Below are 27,942 nucleotides of genomic sequence, written 5' to 3'. Positions count from 1 at the left end.
GTGTGGCAACATTGATCTGATTGTCATTCCAGTTAAACCGGTCTAGAGACCCACATTTTTGTCATTGTTGCTCAGAAAGCTTATTAAGAGACTCATAAATCACAGCGTGAGGGAAATGCAAATTGCTGCGGAGGTCAAAGGCATTCTGGGTCATTCGCCCTTGAATGATTGGCATTGCTAAAAGATCATGAAGCTGTCAAAAATCATACCGCAACATTCCACACGCCCTACAAAACGTCTTCAGGATAGCTAAACAAAATACATTTTCCAAACTGCTGCCACAGTTCACAGAATGGACCAGCAGAGGAAATTATTCAACCCCGCCATATTTCTTCTCCTTGCCCGCTGTTGACTGTTCCTTGCCTGGTTGTGAAGGGGGGGGGGGGGGGGGGGCATGGTGTCTGAGTGATGGGATGTTGTGCTGGGTTTGTTGGTAGATCTTGAAACTCTGAAGTAAACTTGTCAGGTTTGCCCAATCTGCTGGACGGGAAGACCCAAGGAGTCACAGCCACTCAACCTCAGCAAATTGACCTATTTGCTTTTGAATTTGCCATTGATTGCACATGTGACGTGTGTCAGCCGCCAACACAGGAGAATATGAGGCTCTTGTAGCTGGGTGTGGGGTCATGTGCTGGGAGGGAAACTCCCAAATGCTTGGATGCTCTTGTTTCTGTATCTCAGGTCTGCCTTTTGTCTCCTGCAGGTGTGCTGGAGGCAGCCCAGAACATGACGGTTGCCTCTTGTTCATTGTCACTCTGACATAGCGGACAGATAGCAACACCCATGCAAGGGTGGATATGTGCCAATTATTCAGAGGTTGGGATGTTTTCGCTTTGAGTGTGTTGTTGGTAGCACAGGAAAACACTGTAGTGTATTGGCCGGCCGAGTCAGAGATCATAGTCATCGAGTTTTTACAGCATAGAAAGAGGCCTTGCCAGGTATTCCACGCCAAGGGAAACAATACCCTAAATGGCCCTTACACCAGCCATGCCAGCGTGTGGAGCAAAGCACCTTCAAATTCCAACCCAGTGAAATGAAATGAAATGAAAATCGCTTATCATCACAAGTAGGCTTCAAATGAAGTTACTGTGAAAAGCCTCTAGTCGCCACACTCAGGCGCCTGTTCGGGGAGACTGTTACGGGAATGGAACCGTGCTGCTAGCCTGCCTTGGTCTGCTTCCAAAGCCAGCGATTTAGCCCTGTGCTAAACAGCCCCTTGCTTTCAATGGAACAGATCTGGACACTTAGGCAAACTGCACGGATAAAACATCTAAACGCACAGAAGACCCAGAGATGACTCATGAGTTCGAGACTGCACGCCAAGAGGTCATACAACCAAGCCTCTGGGGTGAGGTCAAAGTTTTCATTTTGGAATGCAGACATTTTGGTTAGCGACCATCTCACAAACTTTAAATTCAACACAGGAGCCATTGTCCGGGTCCTATCAGACAGACAAACATGGCTGAGAGACCGCTGGCTCTGGACAACAGCGATTTCCGGTCATAGACATGATTCTGGAACCATTAAGGAATGGCGGCAAACAAACCTTTGAGCCGATGTATATCATCTGTAACCAGTCTTACTCTCTCTTGAGCAGAGATGCCCGTGTAGCCCTGAATCACTTCAAAATGGCAGAAGATGTCAAGTTAGTCACTGTCATAAATTATGCAGAACTGCCAATTCCTGAGTGCCCAAACAAGACAGAGTATCCTGACCGGGACTTCAGCTCTGAGCTGTCTTCTCTCGCAATTCTTCCGAATAAAGTTTTGCTACTGGTGCTGGAAAGTCCTCATTGGTCAGACCAGCTGACCACTCAGATTGTTACCACAACGGCTCCATTGCAGGATGGACACGGGAACAACCCCACAACCAGAGTATTGATGAAGTCAACACAACCATGGAGCAAACGCTGTAACTCCCAACCAGAATGACCGAGGCCACAAACGATGCCGGAACCAAGTGGCAGCCAGAAGCCAAAAGCAAAGCTGAACTTACTAAAAAAACCACACACCCTCAAAACGGAATGGCATCTTCTATCACGACAGCCCACAGGACGAATGATGAAGAGTAAAATAAACACATGGAATCGGGCACAAGGTTCGTCCAACCTGTAAGAAACAGGACGGAACAACAACTACCTATCCACTGTATTTTGAGTTATTCTAGTTTACCCCATGCATTACATCGTTATTACTATTCCATCACCTTCCTTCAGCTCTCTGAGTTCATAGGTTCAGGTGGCTACCTATCACCATCACTACCAAATCGACAAAGAGCGGTTCAATACCAATGAACGGAAAAAGGGAATCAAAAGATACCCAAATGCCAGAACAACCTCCAATCTGCAACCACAGACCCCATCACTCCTCTGGTAATAGTGCGAACCAAAATGGAAGATTGTAAGGCCTGCAGGCCACCTGAACCTATGAACTCAGAGACCTGAAGGGAGGTGATGTAGTAACAACAATGTAATGCATGGGGTAAACTAGAATAGCTCAAAATACAGTGGATAAAGATTTTTTGTTTGGGGGGGGGGGGGGTAGTATAAGGGTCTGACACATAGAGTTAACGTGGGACTGAGTGCAGTATGGCCCACATCGTGAAGTAAGAGTACACATGACCCACATCTAGGTGTCAGTCTAGTGTTGGGTCAGAGCTGTGTGTATAAGCAAGCTTGGAGAAAGCTCCTAGCTCGAACCCTTTACTACTATACATGTGTCCAGAGTTTTCAGAGTTAATAATCCACAATTTTTTTTTTAAATGTTAAAGTACCCAATTCATTTTTTCCAATTAAGGTGCAATTTAGTCTGGCCAATCCCCCTACCTTGCACATCTTTGGGTTGTGGGGGCGAAACCCACGCAAACACGGGGAGAATGTGCAAACTCCACACGGACAGTGACCCAGAGCCGGGATCAATCCTGGGACCTTGGCGCCGTGAGGCAGCAATGCTAACCACTGCGCCACCACGCTGCCCCATAAATACACACAGTTAAGCAACTTCAGACCGTTAAGACCTATTGAACAGTATCCAACATCCTACAGGAAGAGCGTTTCTTTCCAGAGGGATAAAATTGAAAGATGATGGAATTATGCCAAACCTGGTTCAGCTCGAACTTTGGTTAGAGCACACTTGTGAGTTTTGGCTGCCATATTTTAAAATGTAGATAGAGGAATTGAAAAGGGAGGAAAAAGAATTACAAGGATAGGACTGAGGTTATGCCTATCGGAATAGAATAAACAGGCGGGGGCTTTGTTTATTCTGAAAAGAGCAGTAGCACAATAGAAAGGTTTTGATAGTAAACCGAGAAAGAAAGAGTGTTTCTGCTTGTGGGAAAGAGCAAAACTAAAGGCCATCAGTGTAAGATTACAAGTAGGGAATTCAGAAGAAAGTTTCCTTGGGCAGAGAATGGTGCCGATGTGGAACTTGCTATAATTTTTATTGTCACAAGTAGACTTACATTAACCCTGCAATGAAGTTACTGTGAAAAGCCCCTAGACACCACATTCGGCGCCCGGAGAAAACCCACGCAGACGTGGGGAGAACGTGCAGACTCCGCACAGACAGTGACCCAAGACAGGAATCGAACCTAGGACCCCGGAGCTGTGAACCAAATGTGCTAACCACTGTGCTACTGTGCCGCTAACACAGCGGTGACTGAGCTGAGCAGTATTGATGCCTTTTACAAAGAAACTGGTCAAGCTGATTTCAACATTCTCCCGTCTCCCGACTTTTACTTGGAGGGAAAAGAGTACAGAGGGTGATGTTGCTCATTTAGACGGTGGGAGGATGCTTACAACGGAGTGTAAATGCTAGCATGGACTGATGGGGCCGAATGGTCTGCTCCTGTGCTCTATGTCCTGCTTAATTCATCCCTACAGGATGGGAAGTTTTCTGAATGACTTTGGAACCTAAGTTGATGTAAATTGAAAATATCAATTGAGGAAGCCGGCAGCGCCTCGCCCCTGCTCCACGGGAGACTTCTAACCCTGCCCCAATCCAGATTCTACAAACAAACTCCCACTTCTCGAACCTTTCGCCAGTTTCTCATCCCTTCCTCATTTTTACTGCAACTTCTTTTCAGTCGAAACGGCAAACGTCCACTGCTGTGTCTGCCAAAGGCTTTTGGGGGGAATTTGAGGTCTGTCTTTTTGGTGAAGCGAGCTTCCATTGGTTCCACTGGCAAGCGAAGAGGGCAGACAGGTGACCTGCCTCTGACCTCTGTCAGCAATGCAGTTGAATGGACAGCTTAAAATGTGTGAGTGCCAAGAGCAAACGATCTCTGGAAACAACTGTTTCCCATAATGGCAGGACTAAAATAAGGAATCCGGCATACTGTGCACTAACGTCCCTACTCCTGATTTCAACACTCTCGCGTCTCCCAACTTTTACTTTCCCCTCTGTGTCCAGCCCTGTGGAAAATTTCATTTGAACAGGCACGCCACAAAACAGCCTGGCTGCCGGCAACTTGTTCTAATGAGGGTGGAATGTATTTTGTTTTCATTTCAAGAAGGCCTCCAATGGCTTTTCCTAAATAAGGGAAAGAATAAAAGTGCCTGACAAAAGTTCCCAAGCGACGCTGTTGCTGTGCAGGAGTCCTGCACTGATGATAAGTCGTGAGTTTTCCTGCAGTCCTGTTCTGGAATCCATCTCTGGGGTACTGGGCCAGACATCAAAACAAAACGAACCGTGCCAACCTTCCACAGGGCTGCGCGCAATGCTGGCCACTCTTATCTTTAACGAAAGTATGAGAGATGGTGCAGAGGAGATTAGCCAGGATCATTCTGGGGCTTCTGGGGGAAGGGGCTGAAACCTCACCAAACACAGAAAAAAGTTAGCTCGTTCTCACTGGAGAGAAGAAGGTTTAAGAGGGAGAGCTTTTAAACTGACAGAACGGAGAGGGTGCGTTGAGCAAGTTGATTCCGTGTTTACATTGCTGCCTGGAGCCCACCAGGGTCATACAAGAAGCAGCCTGCATCTGGGGAACGTCTTGAATTATATTGTACACTCCGAAAAACGTTACCGTGTGCGAGTTGGATCTCTGCCTCAGTGAAAAATTAATATAAATAAATAAATAACCTTTATTGTCACAAGTAGGCTGACAGAAGTTACTGTGAAAATCCCCTAGTCGCCACATTCCGGCACCTGTTCGGGTACACGGAGGGAGAATTGAGAATTCTCAGCTGGTACGGGAATTGAACCCGCTGCTGCTGGCCTTGTTCTGCATCACAAACCAGCTGTCTAGCCCGCTGAGCTAAACCAGCCCTCCCATTGAAAAATATGCACGAGACCAGACCGCTTCAATCAACACCCACAACAGAGGAACTGGTCAAAAGATAAAAGCGGATGCTGGAATCTGAAACCAAAAGAGAAAATGCTGGAAAATCTCAGCAGGTCTGGCAGCATCTGTAGGGAGAGAAAAGAGCGAACCTTTGTCAAAGTTCTGAAAAATGAAGATGAACTGGTCATTCATTTTGTTACTGTTTTTGGGATCTTGCTGTGTGTAAATTGGTTGCCACATTTACAGCATTTTGAAAGTGCTTCTTTGGCTATAAAGCACTTTGGGATGACCTGAGATTGTGCAAGGTGCTATGTAAATGCAAATCTGTCTTTTCTTTTAAAACCCATTTATATAGTAACTCCATTGCAAGGTAAGCCTACTTGTGACAAAGATTATTATTATTATTATAAAGTATAAGCATGGGAGCAGGCATACTGGAAACATATAGGACATGTGTTCGAATTGTGTGTGTGTGTACACGCACTGGGGTGAGGGATCATGGTGTTTTCATGCATCATGTTTGAACATGGAAAACTGTGCATGAAATGGGTCTAAAAAGGGCATCTCAAGCTAAACCAATACCTGAAAAATGCAAATCTGTCTTTTCCTTTATTATTTCACCTGAGGGCGGAGCTGCGCTCCGAAAGCTAGTGATTTGAAACAAACCTGTTGGACTTTAACCTGGTGTTGTAAGACTTCTTACTGTGCTCACCCCAGTCCAACGCCGGCATCTCCACAACATGAATACATGAAAAGTTGGGTCTGTGATGTCAGTGGCCTTTTCCATTTACGAGTGTGCATGGAAGAGCAACACCAGAGGCAGACTTTACACTTTTAGGGCCCCACGCTCTCCCTCTTTGCGGAGGCCCCACATCACATTGAGCCCTGCCCACAATGACATCTCTGCTCACCTCCCTCTCGAGTGGCAAAGCCTTGACCCTCGACAACCATATGTGCTCCTGGCTGGTTGCCTCGCTGCTGCAGGCCATCCGGCCTGGCCTCTGCTCTCTCTCGCCCCCATCGCCCAATCCGGATGCTGCCCAATCCAAACCCCTCACTCTCAGCCCTGCCTGGCTGGCCTCTGGTCAAGTTGCCCTGTTCCCACTGACTCCCCAAGACATGTCTGGCCTTCTTCACACCTCCCGACTGCTGCTCCGCTCACCTCTCGGCTCTCACTCAGGTGGCCAGGCCTCGAGCCTCAACTCTCCATGACCACCTATGCTCCTGGCTGGCAGCGGCTTCTGGCTATCTGGCCTGGTGGCCTCTGTTCCTTTCAGTTGGTTGCCCTGCTGCTTCCCTCAATGGCTGTTTGCCAGCACCACCTTCTCATCTTGCCGAAGGCTTCCTAGGCTCACACCCCGATCTTAGGTCAGCGACCTCACTTTTACTTCAGGCTGTCCACCAGACCAAATGCCAGAAACCTGACGACTGCTTTGTACCTTTTAGTCAATGTTCAGAAATTTCACACCGGTTCAGGAGATCCGTGTCTGAACTTCCCTAGGCCTCAATGCCTGGCAAACTGTTTTCCCACTCTAAAGGGGAGTCCACCAATCAGAGCCCCATGTTGTTCTGTATTGCCTGCTGCCTATAAGCAAATTTAGAGCTACCAAGCCTCTGATTGGTGTTCCCACCACAGGTCACCTCTCTGTACGGGGGCCCCCATTGGCCGGGGACATTAAAATTCCACCTCTGAGCAACACCAAACTCAGACCTTTGAAGTCATTTCCTGAAAAGATCTTGCTTAAGCCACAGTTGGAGCACTGCGCACAGCTGGCGGCACAGTGGCGCAGTGGTTAGCACTGTGTCTCACGGCGCCGAAGACCCGGGTTCAATCCCGGCTCTGGGTCTCTGTCCGTGTGGAGTTTCCACATACACCCTGTGTCTGTATAGGTCACACCCCCACAACGCAAAGGTGTGCCTGTTAGGTGAATTGGCCACACTAAATTACCCCTTAATTGGAAAAAAGTGGGCAGCACGGTGTCACAGTGGTTAGCCCTGCTGCCTCATGGCGCCGAGGTCCCAGGTTTGATCCCGGCCCCGGGTCACTGTCCGAGTGGAGTTTGCACATTCTCCCCGTGTCTGCATGGGTCTCGCCCCCACAACCTAAAGATGTGCAGAGTAGGTGGATTGGCCACGCTAAATTGCCCCTTATTTTGTAAAAAATGAATTGGGTACTCTAAATTTATTTTAAAAAAGGAATTTGATGCACAGGTCTGGTGTCCATATTGCAGAAGGTGATAAGGGAGATGGTGCGAAAACAACTTGCAAGGATGATGCCAGAACCAAGTGTTTATGACAATAAGGAAAGTCTGAACAAGTTCAGGTTCTTTTCTCTATTAAGAAGAGAAAGGCGATGAGCGACCTAATAGAGGCCTTTAAACATAGAGGTGTTCAATTAGGTGAAGGTAGAAAAGATGTTTTCACTTATATGAATAAATGCTTTCACTTATATAAAATAAATATGATAGTCATTAGTAAATCCTTTTTTTTCCAATTAAGGGGCAATTTAGCGTGGCCAATCCACCTAACCTGCACATCTTTTGGGTTGTCGGGCGAAAGCTACACAGACACGGGGAGAATGTGCAAACTCCACACGAACAGTGGCCCAGAGCTGGGATCGAATCCGAGTCCTCGCTGCCATGAGGCAGCAGTGCTAAGTCATTAGTAAGTCCCAAAAGGAATTCAGGATAAACCTCCTTTCCAACATATGTGGAACTTCGACAATATGGAGGAGTTCAGGTGAATAGAACCGATTTGCATTTATATTTAAGGGGAATCTTATCTAAGTACACGATGGAGAAAGGAATAGAGGGATATTCTGATAGAAGCAAATTACTGCAGATGCTGGAATCTTAAATGAAAACAGAAAATGCTGGACAGTCTCAGCAGGTCGGACAGCATCTGTGGAGAGAGGAGGGAGCTAACATTTTGCGTCTGGATGACTCCTTGTCAAAGCTGGAGAGAACTGGAAATGGGGTCAGATTTATACTGTTGTGAGAGGGGATGTGTTCCCCCTACAATACACCACCGCAAATCCCATCAGTTTACAAATATATTATGCTGTAAACTTAGAGGTTCTGCTTGATTTACCTTTTATAATAGGCTAGAATATGCACAACGCTGGATTGAATAGTTTAGGTACATTCTGGGGAGGGGTGCATGAACTGTATACAAATATATACCTCTGAAGGTCCCCAAGGATTTATGTTTTGATTGCACCATGGGAAGGTTTTCTGTGAGGCAATATCTAAATGCAACTTGTACTCGCACAAAACCAGAAATATTAATCTAAACTTACAATAAACCGTTGCAATGTTCACTAGTTTCATGGATGAATCAAGGGAGCATGTATGCTGGGAGTGTGCAGGGTGTGTGTGTGTGTGGGGATAGCTACTGTTGGGGTGATGAGTCTGCAGCTTGGGTCAGGAAGCGAGCTTGCATGTGTTTCAAACTCACAGGCACACAAAACGTTCTCCCCGTGTCTGCGTGGGTTTCCTCCGGGTGCTCCGGTTTCCTAACACAAGCCCGAAAGGTGAATTAGACATTCTTAATTCTCCTTCAGTGTACTAGAGCAGGCGCCGGAGTGTGTGGCGACTAGGAGATTTTCAATGCAGTGTTAATGTAAGCCTACTTGTGACAATAATAAAGATTATTATTATTATATAATGGGATTTGTCTGGACCTCTAATTAATTGGTCAATCAACATCTTCATAGAATCATAGCATTTACAGTGCAGAAGGAGGCCATTCGGCCCATCAAGTCTGCACCGGCCCTTGGAAAGAGCACCCTACTTAAGCCCCACGCCTCCACCCTACCCCCTTCATCCCCGTAACACAGTAACCCCACCTAACCTTTTTGGACACTAAGGGCAATTTAGCATGGCCAATCCACCTAACCTGCACATCTTTGGACTGTGGGAGAAAACCGGAGCACCCGGAGGAAACCCACGCACACACGGGGAGAACGTGCAGACTCCGCACAGACAGTGACCCAAGCCGGGAATCGAACCTGGGATCCTAGACTGTGAAGCAACTGTGCTAACCACTATCTCCCCGTTCTCGCACACTCTCCCCGTGTGTGCGTGGGTTTCCTCCGGGTGCTCCGGTTTCCTCCCACAGTCCAAAGACGTGCAGGTTAGGTGGATTGGCCATGCTAAATTGCCCTTTAGGGTCTTAGCAGAAACTCTTCAATGCTGTTTCACCCCTCCCCCCCAAATTAACATGGGTAGTACAACTAATATACAATGCACAACTATTGGAAAATGAGCAACAACTGCACAGCTGAGATCTGGCAACTGCAGCGATCAAAACTGGGACCTCTCTGCTCGACATTGTGACATTATGGGAAATGTTCAGAATACAAAGGGTTAATGTCATATCATAATTAACCACTAGATGGAGCTAGATGCAGAACTGTATAAAGCACTGACTCACAGACTTCTGGGAGAAGGTTGGAGAGGACAGCATAGGAGCAGTGAGAGAGATCAGAGTACAGTTATAGATAGAGTGCAGAGACGAGTGTTAGTTCAGTGTAGATTGTAGATTACTAGATTACTGTTTACTATAGGAGTAAGTAGTTGAGCTTTAATAAGTAGTGTTAATAAATGTTAGCTTTGTTAATTAACTTAGCTTCTGTGGTCTTTGTGAACACTACAACGTCCATCCTGAGAACAAGAATCACAAAGAATGCCACAGACATCTGAGTTTCTCACTTGCTGGCGCGCTGCCCGCAGGAACCCTCTGGATTTATTACACTTCAACCTTAATTTTATTACACTCCTCTCACAATGACTTGCTTTGTTACGGATGTTTGCAGAAAACAGTTTCACAATCTCTCAAAGTCCAAGGGCCAGAACCGGTTTCCCTGCCTAAACTGAAGCTCGTTTTTAGCAAAAGATGGAAGTTGAACCACTAACCCAATGTGGCTGGCTTGGAGCACAGAAGGAATACATAGGGCAGCACGGTGGAGCAGTGGATTAGCCCTGCTGCCTCATGGCGCCGAGGTCCCAGGTTCGATCCCGGCTCTGGGTCACTGTCCGTGTGGAGTTTCTCCCCGTGTTTGCGTGGGCTTCGCCCCCACAGCCCAAAAGAAATGCAGGCTAGGTGGATTGGCCACGCTAAATTGCCCCTTAATTGGAAAAAATGAATTGAGTACTCTAATTTTTTTTTTTAAAGGAATACATTGGGGACGAGGGGGTAAATGGAGAAGTAATGATGCAAAACTATTCATTCGAACTTGGGACAATATTACCATTCAGACAGGTACATTTTTCACATTCCCCGGTGTTGTGACTACAGACATTGGAAGGATCTCTTTCTGTTTCAACTGCAATTGCCTCTTTGTACTTTGATTCAGAGGCAATTAGTTGGTATCAGGGTGGCACAGCGAAATCTAAGGTCAAAGCCAAGGGAGAGGCAGCTTCTTTTCCCCTCTCTGCCTATCTCTCACAATCTTCACATCTACTGATAGCTGGATCAGAGTTGCACTGCAAGAATGACCCACCCTGAATTGTTGCAGTTACAAGATGTAATTGTAGCAATGATGGTCTATTAAAGGCTGACTCTGCAACAGTACCAGCCAATCAAGCATGCAAATGGAGTGGGGTAAAAGCACAACCAGAAACAGGCCAACAAATGGAAGTGGACAGAACACAGCAGTAAAATTAAAAAGAAAACTGATCATCTGCTGAATTTGCTGAGTTGAACCAGGGGACAAGGGAAATTAGGAGTCAGCCTCTGATTCCTATTCAATGACTTTCCCGCTGGAGTGCGTATGGGTGTAGGTGTCGAGTAAAGACAATTCAGCTGCGGCGTTGCTGGCACAGCCAGTTTTTGTTCTGCATTTCTGCTCCAATTATATCCTGGAACTGTTACAATTAAGGGTGGGTCACTACGGGCAGCTTGGTGGCGCAGTGGATAGCACTGCTGCCTCACGGCGCCAAGGTCCCAGGTTCGATCCCGGCTCTGGGTAACTGTCCGTGTGGAGTTTGCATATTCTCCCCGTGTTTGTGTGGGTTTCACCTCCACAACCCAAAGATGTGCAGGGTAGGAGGATTGGCCACACTAAATTGCCCCTTAATTGGAAACAAAAATGAATTGGGTACGCTAAATTTCTTTTTTAAAAAAGGGTGGGTCCCTATGCCAGTGTAATTCTGACCCAGTTAGCAGTGTATGCAGGAATTGAGAAAGATATGGAGGGAAAGATAATCTCTGGCCCGTAGTTTCCAGGCACATCCATTGCTTCGTGTCCCATGTACATAATGACTACTCGAGTGAGATTCTAGAGGATTATCTGCAACTGTGGCACAGTGGTTCGCACTGCTGCCTCACAGCGCCAGGGATCCGGTTTCAATTCCAACCTTGGGTGACTGTCTGTGTGGTTTGCACATTCTCCCCCATGTCTGCGTGGGTTTCCTCCGGGTGCTCCGGATTCCTCCCTCAGTCCAAAGATGTGTAGGTTAAGTGGGCTGGCCACGCTAAATTGCCCCTTAGTGTCCAAAGGATGCCCAAATTGCCCAAAGGTTAGGTGGGGTTATGGGCTAGGGTGCTCTTCCAGCGGGTCAGGGAAGACTTGATGGGCCGAATGGCCTCCTTCTGCACTTTAGAGAGTCTATGAACCTCTGAACTGTACCCCTACACGGATCAACATCCTCAAGAGGAGGGAATAAATACAAGAAGGAAATAGTTTATGAGAATAACAACATGGAGAATTCTCAATCAATTTGAATAAACTTCTGTCCTGCATTCCTTTGGAGGAGAAATGAAAATGGGGATGTGACTACAACATTGTTGGTGATAATAGCTGACAAGTTTTGATGTGTCCCGTCCTTAAACATTCCTCTGCTTGTTACTCTGAGATATTAACCCAATGGAGATGGAAGAAGGCAATGTAAGTCACAGATTTAGTGAGGGTTGTCCCAGATTGTGAATAAGGGCACAGATTCTGTGGAATTCTTTTCAGTGTGGTAGCGGAAAGGCCATTTTGCGTGTCTCAATGGTGGCGTTCTTGCCTTTGAGTCAGAAACTCATGGGTTCAAGACCCACTGAGACTTGAGCATTAGGTAGGATAACTTTGCTAGTGCCTTACTCAAAGGGTGCTACACTATCGGAGGCCCTGCCCATAAGATGAAGTGCTAAACAGTAACCTTGTGTGCCTCTCAGGTAGATGTGAAATATCCCACAGTGCTACGTTGAAGGGGAGGGACGTTCCCCTACGTGTCCTATAATTCATCCCTCAACCAATATCGCTGAAACAAGTTATCTGGTTTTTATGACCTTGTCGATTGCCAGAGTTTGCTATGCAGAGATTGGCTTTATATTTACAACTGTACAACAGTGACTACGCTTGACAAGTACTTAATTGGCTGTAATGTGCTTTGAGATGTTCTGAGGTTCTGAATGTCTCTCCATCAGTTCAAGTTCTTCCTATTTTGTAATGGGGCCATTTGTAATGAAATGTAATGACTTGCAAGATGGAAGTCAAACGCTACTCTGGAAAACATTCTTTTTTTCCGCCACTAATACAGTAAGGCTAACCACTCATTGAAATGCTAGTTGCTGTAATGATAATTATTCAACTTAATTAGCTGTAAGTCATCCGTGGCCAAAGGTCAAACAGGAGCAACAGGAGTTGGTCGTGAGAAGTGAAAAAGCGAGCCTTTGGGAAAAAGGAGAAAATTCAGATTAAGGTGGAGGCATATCTCACTGAAGAAACGTAGATTAGGTTAATATCCGAGAGCGCAAGAGATCCAAACAACTCAATGTCACTTCCACAGTTGAAGAATCTGGTTCTGAGGGGCTGGTTTAGCACACTGGGCTAAATCGCTGGCTTTGAAAGCAGAACAAGGCAGGCCAGCAGCACGGTTCAATACCTGTAACAGCCTCCCCGAACAGGCGCCGGAATGTGGCGACTCGGGGCTTTTCACAGTAACTTCATTGAAGCCTACTCGTGACAATGAGCAATTTTCATTTCATTTCATTTCATCTGGGAAGCAAAAGGACAAAAAAAAAAATCAATGAACAGGGTGGAAAGAAAAACTGAATATGTACTCGGGAGTTTTAGGAATGGTAGGCTCCAATCCAAAGACCGGCACCAAAGAAAGTACGACGAGCTTTAGGGTGGGAAGGGTCAATGTGAGGACCTGGAGACACATCCTCTGAACCCGGTCAGTTTGGGAATTATTGAGGGAGTGGAAAAGCCACAAGTTTCCACTCCTAATTGCCATCTTATCTGGGTACATGCAGACTGGCGTTGGTGTGAGGGCAAGACCAAAGTTGATGAGTGATATGAATGCTTGCTTTGAAAGCTACCAGATGAATGGCCAACAGGGCAAAATATTGGTAGGTTGCCATTGTCTCTGGAACCAATGTCATTCCATGGGGACAGTACACCTGGAGATGAGAAAAGAAATTAGTGTAGCACAAATGATCTGACAACTTGATTATAACCTGAAGTTATAACTATTGAAATAAAAGTTCTCTCTTGATTCATTTAAGGAACCTTCTGCACGATGAGGCATATCTATATTGCCAGATCTGGCTGCTTCATCCATTGCCTTCCCTTCATGGTGAGGTCAGAGGTGAGGATGTTTGCTAATGATTGCACAGTGTTCAGCACCATTCGCGACTCCTGAAGCAGTCCGTGTCAATAAGCAGCAAGACCTGGACAACATTCAGGCTTGGGCTGAGAAGTAGTAAGTGACTCTCATGCCACACAAGTGCCAGGCAATGACCATCTCCAACAAGAGAGAATCTAATTCCCTCCCCAATACCAAGTTCACCAACTGCAGAGGAAGGTCTGAAATAACCATGGCCGAGTACTCTGCTTTGCTCACCCAGGAAGAAGGGACCTTCCCACTGAATGTTCTGCCAGAGTGTTTGATGGGCCCTATCCAACTCGGCAGGCACCTCTCCACCCCCACCCCACCGGCTCAGTGAACATCTGAAAAATGTACTTGGTTGGCTTCGGGTCCTCTACCCCACGATTCTGAGGTTCCTCGACCTGTTCTCCAGGTCATCCACCTTTTCCTTCAGATTCTTGTCCATCTCCTCCACCAGCAGTATCTCAGCTTCCAACGAGGATTTGGTCTCTATGCTGTGACCAGGCTGCCTCTGCACCCTTCAACACCTCGCCATGTTCCTTCACAGCCTCGGAGGTTTTTCTCGGCTGCTCTCTAAGCGCCACCTCAATTGACTTTTTGAGGGTTTCCATCATCGTCTTTCCTTGCTTATCAAAACGTATCTCAAATTGCTTTTCAAACCCTTGTGCCAGCACCCCAGTCAGCGTTTCACCATAATAGGAGCGACCACACCCGCCGAGGCCGCGTCTGCCATCTTCCCTCCCAATGAGCCTCATGAACTTCCTGGCTCCGAAGGATTACCAACTGTAGCCTTCTTGCCACCAACCTGTAACTTTCGACATACTTTCGCCGACAGATGCCTAATACAATTAGATGGGCTGGGTTTGTTCACCCAAATCCCTCAGGAACCGGGCAAAAAGGACCAAAAAACAAGACCACCTGGTGGGAGCTACCTTATGTGCGACCTCCTCCTACATGCCACTACCAGAAGTCTCGAATGGCTTCAGGATTGAGGGACTTTGATTCCCTGGATAGGTTGCTGAAGTTGGGACTGTTTTCCTTGGAGAAGAGAAGGTCGAAAGGAGATTTGATAGAGGTGCTCAAAATCATGAGGGGTCTGGTCAGCCGAGAGGGAGAAACTGTTCCCATTGGTGGAAGGGCCAAGAACTGGAGAACACTGAACTTAAGGTGATTGGCCAGAGAACCAAACACAGCGTGAGGAAAAACGTACTCAGGCAGCGAGGGGTCAGGATCTGGATTGTGAGGCCTGAGAATATAGAGGAGGCAAATTCAAAAATGGGAATTCGGAAAATTATATGAATAGAAACAATTATAATAATCTTTATTGTCACAAGTAGGCTTATATATGAAGTTACTGTGAAAAGCCCCTAGTCGCCACATTCCGGCGCCTGTTCGGGGATAGTGTTCAATTCCCGTACCAGCCTCCCCGAACAGGCGCCGGAATGTGGCAACTAGGGGCTTTTCACAGTAACTTCATTGAAGCCTACTTGTGACAATAAGCGATTTTCATTTCATTATATTCACACTGCATTGAAGTTACTGTGAAAAGCCCCTAGTCGCCACATTCCAGCGCCTGTTCGGGTACACGGAAGGAGAATTCAGAATTTCCAATTCACCTAATAGCACGTCTTTCGGGACTTGTGGGAGGAAACCGGAGAACCTGGAGGAAACCCACGCAAGACACAGAGAGAAGGTGCAGTCCGCCTAGACAGTGATCCAAGCCGGAATCGAACCTGGGACCCTGGTGCTGTTAAACAACAGTGTTGACCACTGTGCTACCGCGCCGCCCGTGATGGGGTTCAAAGGAGTACATGGAATAGCAGCCCAAGGGTAAAGGCTGGGGAGCAGGAATAATGGATTGTTCCTATAGATTGTTTGAACACCTCTATCAAGAGCTGACATGGATACAACAGGCCGAATGGCCTCCTTCCATGCTTTAATCATTCTATGATTCACACAGTATGGTAGTCTGTGGACAAACAACCCAGGTTAGCACAAATGTCATTCAGGATGTGAGCTCGACACGTCCGCCCAAATTGTTATTATTGGTGCTGACATCACTCAAATGGATAGAAACCAACAGCTGTGAAACACAATAATTCTCACGTACTGAATGACCATTCAGACCAATCTGTCGGAGAGCTTGGGGCTCACAGGACTTGAGGGAGATTGGCTGATATTTAGCCTTAGCACACGATTTGTCATTGGCTCACCAATATCCTGATCCCTTTCAATTCAGAACAGATACCAGTCAGATCTTCCCAGGGGTGGCCACCAGCCAAGCAGCAAGGTGAGACAACGCAAGTGCCAAAACCACTATGCCTGGTGTGATTTGAAGCTTGATATCAGAGGCCTTGGCAGCTATTGGCTCCAATTCCTCCACCTGATATGCCACAGCAAGCAGCAAAGAGTTCTCATTACCAAGTGTTATGGTTATTCATTTTAGTTATTAAAATTAGACTAATTAAATAACAAAATGAAATGTATTTTTACCTTCATTCCCAGTATTGAATGGATTGCGGCCTCCTCAGGATTGTACTGTGCTGTTTCCATTGTCCCCCGCGGTTTGGAATGCACGGCCAGGAAGCGTGGTGGAGGCAGCTTCAATTGAAGCATTGAAGAGGGCATTAGGTGATTATTTGAATATAAACCGTGTGCAGGGGCAGGGGAAAAGGCAGGGTAATGGCAGTAAGTCATGATGCTCCTTTGGCGTGCCGGTGCAGACACGATGGGCCTCCTCCTACGCCGTAACCATTCAGTGATTCTCCCATCTTGTCGCTGACTGCATCCTTGTGGTCCAGTTCCAGGGCCATCAGTAACTTGGCCATGTACTTGTTCTTCACTTGTGTTCCAGCCAGAGATGCCCGTAGCTTGTAGTGTCCTGTTGTACAGTACATGTTGTCACCACGAAGACCCACGTGCTTCAGTTACTTCACAGAAGAGTGATCAAGGATAACCGTTATCACACAAATAAATGCACGGGATAAGGCATTCATCCCATTAACTCATCCATTCAATGAATTCCATGGCTGATTTTTCTCCTGTTTTCCCAAATCATTGACCCTGGGGCCCACTAAACTTCCAATTGCAGCCCCACTCCTCAAGGATGTTCGAACATGAAGCCTTTCTGGTCCACGTGCCTCACACAGACACACACATTGCCCACTGGCATAAGCCATCGGGCAAATTTTCTTTCTGTTCTTTATATGGTTACCTAAAAAGAGGGTTCTACTTCCATGCCAATCCTACTCAAGTAACACACATGCTGAAGATAAACCCCATAATAATAGATGGTGGGCTCTTTTTGAGCACGAATTTTGTTTTGTTAGTGGGGTGTCAGCATCACAGGCAAAGCCAGCATCTATTGCCCGTCCCTAATTGCCTTTGAGAAGGTGCTGATCTGCTGCAGTCTGTGTGCAGGAGTATATGTTGGGTACTTCCAGTTTTTTTGACCCAGTGACAGTGAAGAATTGGCGATACATTTCTGAAGAGGAGTCCATATTGGACTCAATGTGAACTTTGCTTCCCTCCTTGCAGATGCTGCCAGACCTGCTGAACTTTTCCATCATTTTCTGCCTTTGTTGCAGATGTGCAGTGTCTGCAGTATTTTGCTCTGATGATACATTTCCAAGTGCGGGTGGTGGGTGATCCGGGAGGGGAAGGTGATGGTGTCCCCACCATCAGCCTGTTACCCTTGTCCTTCTTGGCAGCAGGTTTGCAAAGTGCTGTTGGAGAAATATTATGAATAAATCATTCCGATTTACAATGGTAGATTTTGTCAACTTGTAGTCCTGGCATTGTGACTGGTAATCCCGGCAAATGAATATCAGACAGCTTCTAAAGCAGGTAGTCATTGTCAATTTTACACCCCCCCAGGTCTTGTATTAATCAGGAAACAAATGTGGGATGTGTATGATCCACACAGGTGACCTATTTGCCAGCTTGCACGGTATACCTTATTGGCTCTGTAGTTCCTCTTTCAGTCTTCCCAGTTGTGCTGGGCAGCTGTTGCTGCCAAATCAGTTGCGATGCCGAGTTCTTAATCCGGCCACCAGCTGCTCGAAGGGCCATTGCTATAATCAGAGCGAGGGTGTGTCTGGAGCTGCATATCTCAATTATGATTGAATATCACAACTGAGTGGGGATCAATCAGAATCCCCCTCTCGCCGCCCTCCCCTTCTGCCCTTAATAATGACTTTAATGAGGGACTCATTGACTTTTTGTGCGAGCCATTACACCAGGCAGACAGCACAGATGATGCCGATTGTCCCACAGAAGGACTTACTATTGGCCACAAGTGAATTTAAAGAGTTAAACCTATGGCTCCAATTGGTCAGCAATAAATAGACTGGGACAGGGCAAAGGCGCTGGTTGGGAATCTCGTTAGGAGATGCATTTCATTTGTGGAGGATGGATGTTGAGTAACTGAGATTGTTAGAATTCTCCCCCATCCACATCACCTCACAGCTATTTACAGCATCGGTGGACATTAGCAACCTGCATTTATATTGTGCCTTTGACATCCCCCAAAAGGAAACATCTCACAGAGCTTCACCATTGGCAGGAGCAGGAGCAACCTTTAGAAGCGGAATCCAAAAGGCTTGGGTTCAATGAAGGTTTTTTTTTTAAAAAGCTGGAGTGAGGCAGAAAGTGGAGTTTCACTGAGCGGGATTAACCCAAGACAAGATTTGGAGAAAGGCTATGTTTGGTGAAGATCCACTGTACTGTATGTTCTATGTATCTATGTAAGGGGCGTATTGCAGATAGGATGAGAGGGGCCATGGGAGAGAATTAAACACAAGGACCAGAACTTCAGATTTTCTTGTTGAAGGGCATTGCGGGTTACTAAGGCCGCTGAAGTTAAGAGGAAAAGAAAGTGGATCTGTGATTGGCAAAAAATGTTGCTGTAGCCTTTCAAAGGTTTCGGAATTTCACAGGGGGGATATAAAGCAGCCATCCAGGAACCAATCAGAAACATCGAGGTGTGACATCACAGGAAAGCAGATAGGTGATTGGCTGGTGAGTATTTCCGTATATAATTTAAATCATTGACAGGACTGGAGGCATTGATCAACATTGAACTCGTTGAATAATTTAATAATTTTTTTAGAGTACCCAATTCATTTCTTCCAATCAAGGGGCAATTTAGCGTTACCAATCCACTTATCCTGCACATCTTTGAGTTGAGGGGGTGAGACGCACGCAGACACGGGGAGAATGTGCAAACTCCACACGGACAGTGACCCAGGGCCAGGATTGAACCTGGGACCTCAGCGCCATGAGGCAGCAGTACTAACCACTGCGCCACCGTGCTGCCCCCTGAACTAGTTGAATAATTACTTAATTGAAACACTATAAAGATGGCAGAACTAAATGTGTTGCAGCTGCAGAATGTGGGAGCGTATGGACTCCACTGTGATCCAAGGCGTCTGCAGTAAGTGTCTGTGGCTCCAGGAACCTTGGCTGGGAGATTAAAAAATTTTTTTTATGGAACATACAGTGCAGAAGGAGGCCATTCAGCCCATCGAGTCTGCACCAACCCACTTAAGCCCTCACTTCCACCCTATCCCCGTAACCCAATAACCCCCCCCCCTAACCTTTTTGGTCACTAAGGGCAATTTTGCATGGCCAATCCACCTAACCTGCACGTCTCTGGACTGTGGGACAAAACCGGAGCACCCGGAGGAAACCCATGCAGACACGGGGAGAACATGCAGATTCTGCACAGACAGTGACCCAGCAGGGAATCGAACCTGGAACCCTGGTGCTGTGAAGTTATAGTGCTATCCACTTGTGCTACCGTGCTGCCAATAATAATAAGCTGCATTTCGGACACTTCAATGGAGTAGGGAGGGGTAATGTTACCTGGACAATTTGTTCCAGGAGATAGTCACAAGCTTTAGACTCAGGTCTTCTGCTTTGGTCAGTGGTCAGAGAAAGGAGGATGTGCCTGCGAGTGAGGCTGGCATGGAGATTGAGAGGATTGAATGGAGGAGCCTCAGCCTTTGCAATTTTCCAATAGGTTTGAGGATCTTTCAACTTGTATGGATGAAAGCAGGGGCTGCAGGATGGGTGAGCACATTGACCATGGCACTGTGGCACAGGAAGCTATTCAAACAGAGCGAGTTAGTAGGAATGTAGTTGGGACAGTATGTTTTCTTCGGGACACGGGTTTTCAGTACTTTAATGGATGTCTGGGCTCTCGGCCAAGCATACATAATGAGGTGTGTAAATTTTATTTTTATTGAGTGTGTAGAAGGGCAGAGCTTGGTGTTGGGTAGAAGGGCAGAATTTTGCATTGGAGGCATAAGGGACAAAGGGGTGTGGGTGCAAGGAGAGGGCAGAGGTCGAAAAGCACGGTGGCATAGTGTTTAGCACTGCTGCCTCACAATACCAGTTGGCCTTAGATGACTGTGTGGAGTTTGCACTTTCTCCCCGTATCTGTGTTGGTTTCCTCCTTGGGTTCTCTGGTTTCTGCCCACAGTCCAAATATGTGCAGGTTAGGTAGATTGGTCATGCTAGGTCATGCTAAGTTGCCCCTTCGTGTTCAAAGATAGACAGGTTAGGTGGAGTTATGGGGATACGGCAGGGGAGTGGGACTCGGGAGGGTGCCCTTTCAGAGGGTCGGTGCAGACTCGATGGGTTGAATGGCCTCCTTCTGCACTGTTGGAATTCTATGAGCTTAGCAAAGGGGGCATGATGGACCAAGGGGGAAAGTGGGTGGAAGGGTCAAGCTTGGTATAGGGGCACGAGAGGCATGGGAGGTTGATGAAAGGGCAGTGCTTGGCATAGGAGGCATGTGGGGCCATGGTGGGTGGGCAAGGGCCATGAGAAGAACCCTTTGAACTTAACTTTTAGAAGGTGCCCTCATGCAGATGAGGGCTTATGACTCCTCTGATGGGCTGTGAACCACACTCTTTAAAACCCTGGCCTGACACCACGAAAATTGCGTAGGACATGTCTATGTCCACAATGGGTCTGGACAGGTCGAGAATGTTGGATGTGGGTTTTGCCAGGAACTAACCTGAATCCTTTATAAAGGCGCTCCTGAAAATCAGACAACCCGGGAATGGGGTCAGGAATCCCGGAATCAGGACCTGCCCAGCATTCTTGAAGGGCTCCCAAATCAGCCCAACTCAGTGAAGATCTTGGTCAAGGAGCCTGCAAAGGGATATAGATAGACTCCATGAGTGGGCAAAGGTTTGGCAGATGGGTTATAACGTGGGAAAATATGAACTTGTCCAGTTTGGCACAAAGAATAGAAAGCTGCATATTATTTAAATAGAGAGAGATTGCAAAACTCCTGAGTTACAGAGTGGTCTATGTGCCCTGGTACATGAAGCACAAAAGGTTAGTACGGCGGTGCAACAAGCCATCATCAAGGCAAATGGAATATTGCAAGGAGAATGGAATATAAAAGTAGGAAAGTTGCAACAATTGTACAAAAGATTGGTGAGACCGTATGGGCAGTAATGTGTACAGTTTGGATCTCCTTATTTAAGGAGCAACATAATTGCATTCGAAGCATTTCAGAGAAGGTTCATCCGACTGGTTTCTGGGATGCAGAGATTATCTTCCGAGGAAAGGTTGGGCCTGTATCTGTCGGGAGTTTTGAAGATGGAGAGGTGACCTTATTGAAACATAGAAGACCCCGAAGGGACTTGACAGGGTGGATGCTGAAAGACTGGAACTAGGGAACACGCTTTGAAACTATGAGATGAGAATTTGTTTCTCTCAGGGATTTGCTAGTCTGTAGAACTCTCTTCCCCAAAGAGCAGTGGAGGCTGGGTCATTGCATATTCTTCAGGCTAAGATAGATAGATTCTTGACCGAGTCTAAGGGGATGGGGGGGGGGAGACAAGAAAGTGGCCTAATCCAGCTGTCCGTAGCAATTCCCGTAAAGGAGATATTGAAAACTTTCCCTTTGACAGGAAGGGGCTTACTCTATCCACAGAATATTAGTGGAGTTGCAGAGCGAATCTGTTTCTCCACCAGTGTCCCGAGTTCAGTAGTTTTTTTCCTGCAACCTCGCTCAGTGCTGTGTTCATGATGCAGTTTGAATTGTGGATCTTTGCCCTAACCTTCCAATGCTTCACCATTTAGACTGCAGCTTCCAGCCATTTTGTCCCCTTACTTTAGAATTCTCTTTCTCTGATCTTAGTTTGGGCACTTCCTTGAGCTTTTTTTGAAGCACTTTTGCTGTTGTTACACAGCAGTAGACAATCCCATAAAAGCTCAGGAAACCAGCCTTTGACAAACTTGAATCCTGAGATTCAAGAACGTTGCTTCCCTTGGTACCCAGCATGGCAACCGCTGTTAACCATTATTTTTTTAATAAGTAAATTAAAGATTGACCAATATAACATAGGATTCAGTTCCCATATTGGACATACTTCCCCCATACAGGATAGAGAAGTTCCAAGTTTGATTCCTGTCCATGCTGGGTTTTCTGATCTTGGGTGGAACAGCACTGGGGGATTTATAATCGACCTCAGCACCCCGCTTCAGACAACTATCCAGGATTCTTTTCCTGTTTGTAGAAGTACTGGGTTGCAATAACTAGCGGCCAGGGACTAACAACAATAAAGGTTTATTGATAATACCGAGCGGCTCTTCCATGCTGTGTGTCTGTCTGCACCCAGGGGAGAAGTCCTGTGCTCCTGGCACCTATTATACTCGGGCCATCCCAGCATCTACCCAGTCTACACTGCTCACTTTTAATGACAAGGGCAGTTTTCCGATATCGACTATTGGCCTCCTAAAACTTATTCTTCTATTCTTCCCCTCTACTGTCGAATACTTTATTCACGTGTCTAGACTTGATTATTCCAACACACTATTTTAAAATAAATTTAGAATACCCAATTCACTTTTTCCAATTAAGGGGCAGTTTAGCGTGGCCAATTCACCTACCCTGCACATCTTTGGGTTGTGGGGGCGAAACCCACGCAAACACTGGGAGAATGTGTAAACTCCACATGGACAGTGACTCAGAGCCGGGATCGAACCTGGGACCTCGGCGCCGTGAGACTGCAGTGCTAACCACTGCGCCACCGTGCTGCCCATTCCAACGCACTCATGGTTTGCTGCGCCCATTCTAACGTCCATCAATCTCAAGTTGTCCAAAGCTCTGCTGCCCCTATCCTAACTTGCATTAAATCCCATTCACCCATCACTCCATGTTTGCTGACCTGCATTCGCTCCCAGTTAAGCAGCACCTCAATTTTAAGATTCTCACCCTTGTTTTTGAATTGCTCTTGGGCAGCACGGTGGAGCAGTGGTTAGCACTGCTGCTTCACAGCGTTGAGGTCCCAGGTTCGATCCCGACCTTGGGTCACTGTCCGTGTGGAATTTGCACATTCTCCCCGCGACTGCGTGGGGCTCACCCCTACAACCCAAAAATGTGCAGGGTAGGTGAATTAGACAGGCTAAATTGCCCCTTCATTGGAAAACAAATAATTGGATACTCTAACTTTATGGCAAAAAAAGTTTTTGAATTGCTCCTGTCCATATATGTTAGTTCCTGCAGCCCCGTAAAAACAATCTGTGCTCCTCTTCATTCTGGCCTCTTCGTCATCCCTCCTTTCTGTCACCGCAACACTGCGGCCTGTGCCTTTGGCTAACCAAAACTCTAGTTTCTTGAATTTCTACCCTAGCCCTCTCTGCCTCTCCGGCTCACTTTCCCCCTTTAAGTGGCATTTAAAACTGGCATATTTGACCAAGCCTACTGCGATCTACCTTAATATTTCTTAAGTTGCTTGGTGAACATCTTTTGTTTTCTGATGCCTCTGTGAATGCACATTCTGTTATATTGAAGGTGCTATATAAATACAAGTTGTTGTTGTTGTTGTTACATCTTTGGAGACTGCTTGTTGATAGTGTGGATCAGGAAAATCTCCATTAGAAATCAGCACACTTGGCCAGCAGTCCCACCCCCCCACCCAATTTTATTGAACGACTTGGACAATAGGGGATGTTACAAGTTAGTCACACTGACCTCTGGGTTTAATTCTCCAATCCATATTCTCTTTTAAAAAAAATAAATTTAGAGTACCCAATTAATTTTTTCCAATTAAGGGGCAATTTTAGCATGACCAATCCGCCTACCTTGCACATCTTTGGGTTGTGGGGGCGAAACCCACGGAGAATGTGCAAACTCCACACGGACAGTAACCCAGAGCCGGGATTGAACCTGGGACCTCGGCGGTGTGAGGCAGCAGGGCTAACCCACTGCGCCACCGTGCTGCCCCTCACATTCTCTTAAGTGAGATGCTACAGCAGGAAGGGAGCCTCAAAAGATTTACCCCATTTATTCGGTAGAATGGCCAACAGACCCCAGGAGAAATCTCTGGAGGATTGCTACTTGTGTTGCTGGGTTCTCGTGTCAATGCACTCTGCAGGAGCAAGTTGCATAAAGTAGCAAGACTCCCAGTAGTGAATGGGATATTACTAATAAGGCTCGGTCAATAAAATGTCATGCAACTAGACACTTGCGTACATTGCTTTACGACAGGGATTAGGCGTTTCTGTGCATTCTTGCTCAGTGGTGTCCTGTCGAAGTTTTGTACAAACCTATAATCATGTTTTCCCAAATGACAGGGTTCACTTATCGCTGAAACTGGCTTCAGACCTCCACTGCTATAGAGGTTACATTTGTTTGACAGAATTAATGTGGGTGTTCCTTAGCAACACTTCAGAGGCACGATGAGTGTCTTAAAAACCAGAGCACCGTAAGTAACTCCGTTTCAACTTTGGTTTTGGTAGAAAGTCAACAGGTGTATCCTGGCAACTTTTCCACCCCCTCCACCCCCCGAATTTCCTGGCAGAAAGCCATTTATGGTCACGTGGCCTTATTCAGCTGTGTCAAATTCACGCACAGGGTTGAGAAGTAGTGTATTGCTTCTTGTTTCCATTGCTGGTACATGGAGTCGGGTCCAATTGCTCCAACTTGGATGGAGAGCTTCCACTGATTAGAGAACTTGGACTAGGTAGATGGCATTGTTCTTCGTCGGTGTAGGAGCAGCGTATTAATTCAGTGCAGGGAGAGATGCAATGGAATTCTTCCGTAACTGCGGATCGAGTGACGCTGTTGCAGAATGCACTTTTCCCGCAACGGAAAAATCTGGTTTCAAATGCATCAACCGGTACAGCGATGCTCGGTTTCTCCAGTTGAGTTGGTGGGACGGGCAGCACGGTGGCACAGGGAGTTAGCCCTGCAGCCTCACGGCACCGAGGTCCCAGGTTCAATTCTGGGTCACTGTCCGTGTGGAGTCTGCACATTCTCCCCGTGTTTGCATGGGTTTCGCCCCCACAACCCAAAGATGTGCAAGCTAGATTGGCCACGCTAAATTGCCCCTTAATTGGAAAAAATGAATTGGGTACTCTAAATTTATTAAAGAAAAGAGTTGGTGGGACATGACTGTTCGTTCAATGCTGGGACCTGAATTGGAATCTGAACCAGGCATAGGGATCAATCTCGTTCTAGTTTTCAGCAAATGTGAAACCGTAATGCTAAACTGGCAGTAATTAAGACACTAATTAAGGCAATTAAGAGTGGACAATGTTAATTGAGTTACTTTGTGTGTCGCTGATGAATTTTTTTTTAACTCCCTTTCTGCAGGTAGGAAACGGGACTGAGCTGCAATGGGAGAATGGAGTTTCTTGAGCGACCTGCTGGAATCAATCAAGAGCCACTCCCCGATGCTGGGTCGCATTTGGCTCCTCCTCATGATGATTTTCCGTATCCTTGTCCTGGCCACGGTGGGGAGTGACATTTTTGAGGATGAACAAGAGGAGTTTGCCTGCAACACGTTGCAACCTGGCTGCAAGCAGGTGTGCTACAACAAGGCGTTTCCCATTTCTCCGTTCAGGTTCTGGGTATTCCACATAGTGATCCTGTCCGTGCCGTCCCTGCTGTTTGTGGTGTACGCCATGCACCAGTCCTCGAAGGACGAAGAGCAGCAAGTGAAAGTTGGCATCCTGCAAAGGAAAGAGCAGGCCCTCGATGGGACGCCAAGGATACAGAAGTGTTACATTACTCACGTGATTCTGCGTCTGCTGACTGAGATTGGCCTCATCGTTTCACAGTGTTTAATATACGGCTTCACAATCGAAGCCCGCTTTCTGTGCACTGGCTTCCCATGTCCTCACATCGTGGATTGTTTTGTCTCCCGGCCAATGGAGAAGACGGTGTTTTTAATGTTCTATTTTATAGTCGGCGTCCTCTCGGCGATCATCAGCCTTGTTGAGTTGCTGCACATTCTTCACAAACTGTTTTACAGGAGGCCACTGAAATCCTGCGAACAGCAGAACCGCTCAAACATTGACTACGAGAGGGGTAGGGACCCCCACTCGGTCCAGTTAATAGACAAGAAAGATGCAAAGAACCACAACACCAGCCATTCTGACATGGAGTCTAGTCATCAGACCAAATCTTTAGGCAGCAGTAACAGTGGAAGGTCCTCGCAATCCAGTGCAAAGAAACCCCCTCTTAATATCTGAGAAGAAACTGGTGCAGGATCTGATCAATCATTGACTTTTGTAAGGGACAATCCTTGGTGTCCCAAGCAAAGAAAAACAGGATCTGGAATCTTAAAATGCGCAAAATTGGATCTGATCAAAACCTTCTGTGGGACCATGGACACGGAACAAAATTGATTTCATTCATTTGAATCCAGTTTCTCTCTTTCATAATGCTTGTGCTTTTAATCTGGCCAGTCGTTTGCCTGGCTATTTGATTGACTGCAGTCGATCAATGGAAGTTGTTAAGGTTAGTGAGATATTCTGGAAATAGACAATCACTTTCTTTGAGGGTGAATATCCTCCCGGGGAGGGAGTGGTGTGGTTAAGTGAGTTGGTGGAATCCATACTCAAATGGATTGTAGCGGAAATAGGCCTTGGATCAGTCAGGTATTTCCCTGAAAGGTGAGGAAGACACAACATTGCAGGTCCCTGTCAGATTAGAAAACACAATGACTATCTCGCAGGTTGGAGATTTTTTTTTAAAGATTGTTTTATTTTATAGTGGAAACGCCTCTCTTCTCCTTTACCTACGATCCCTGATTGAATCTACAATGATCTTAATGAAACGGGTGCTAGATTGAAGGTTAAGGGTGCTAGTCCGGCAAAACAATCCATGAGCTGTAGCAACAAGATGTTGGCAGCAACCACCTCACTTGCCCAGTTGTACAGTGTGTGAATGTATAAAAGTTCCAGATTCAAGCTTGGTCTGGTTAGTTTCAACTGTGGTTTGCAGGAAGGGTCTCTTGGTGGATCGGGGGGGGGGGGGGGGGGGGGGGGCGTTGGCGGGCGTGGGGGCGGAAGAGAAGGAAATATTGGTCAGCGATCCGGCTCAAAAAGTGAATGGACGATGGGTGAGGATGGAACAGGGTTCAAACGTGATCTGCCTACTTCCGTTGTCCAAGTTCACAATGCCACCCCCCTCCAGGGGTTCCCTGGAGTCTCGTGCAATTGACGATTAACCCTTTAGATGCTGCTGGGGCAAAAACCTAAGATAATTGAAAGCAATTTGCATGTGTTTTGTTTTTCATTTCCGTAGAACACTTTTTAAAAGTTATTGAACATTGGAGATTGGGGAACGTTTGGAAGTTGGAAGGGAGGGAGTAGATGGGAGGTCTTGTGATGAACCCTTGGAGTTGGCCGAGATACTGAAGAATGACCAAGGGCTGAGTGTCGGTACGCAACACGAGTCAGCACCGTGAGGAGACAGTGAAAGCTGAGATGGGGGGAGGATTATTAGAAAATAAGATAATGCCGTAACCTGCAACAATTCTTTTAACTGGAGTTGGCTGGTACCAACTTTGTACTGTAACAGAGCGACAGTACGTTTTACTCAAATGTGTAACAGTTCTTGGCAATATTTGTTGTTTGCTCATTTGTAGATACTGTTTCTGATTCTACATCCTTTTAAATGTGATTAAAGTAATATTTTAAATGAATACAGTGGAACAGCATGTTGATTTATCAAGAGACGGGAGGGAGATTGCCTTTGACTTTCCCTGACTATTCAACTGAGTTTTTTAAATCTCCGCTGAGATTTCAG

The 27,942-nt window shown here is 46.5% G+C and overlaps 1 protein-coding gene across 2 annotated transcripts in view; it reads left to right on the top strand.

The window, feature by feature from the left end:
- LOC140398575 (gap junction delta-3 protein-like) overlaps positions 1 to 27,153 on the top strand; it is a 54,921-nt gene extending 27,768 nt beyond the window's left edge. Inside the window, exons 2-3 of one of the 2 annotated variants that reach the window (XM_072487391.1) lie at positions 24,480 to 24,610; positions 25,501 to 27,153. In XM_072487391.1, the coding sequence (XP_072343492.1) occupies positions 25,524 to 26,381 (858 nt within the window). In that variant the 5' untranslated portion in view covers positions 24,480 to 24,610; positions 25,501 to 25,523 and the 3' untranslated portion in view covers positions 26,382 to 27,153. The remainder of the gene's footprint in view (positions 1 to 24,479; positions 24,611 to 25,500) is intronic. The other variant, XM_072487390.1, reaches the window with a different exon arrangement.
- Positions 27,154 to 27,942: the final 789 nt, after the last annotated feature.

The sequence above is a fragment of the Scyliorhinus torazame genome, chromosome 21 (genome assembly GCF_047496885.1).
Source record: "Scyliorhinus torazame isolate Kashiwa2021f chromosome 21, sScyTor2.1, whole genome shotgun sequence".
Classification (NCBI taxonomy): domain Eukaryota; kingdom Metazoa; phylum Chordata; class Chondrichthyes; order Carcharhiniformes; family Scyliorhinidae; genus Scyliorhinus; species Scyliorhinus torazame.
Note: the sequence above shows the minus strand (reverse complement) of the source record. Positions and strands in the feature narration are given on the sequence as shown.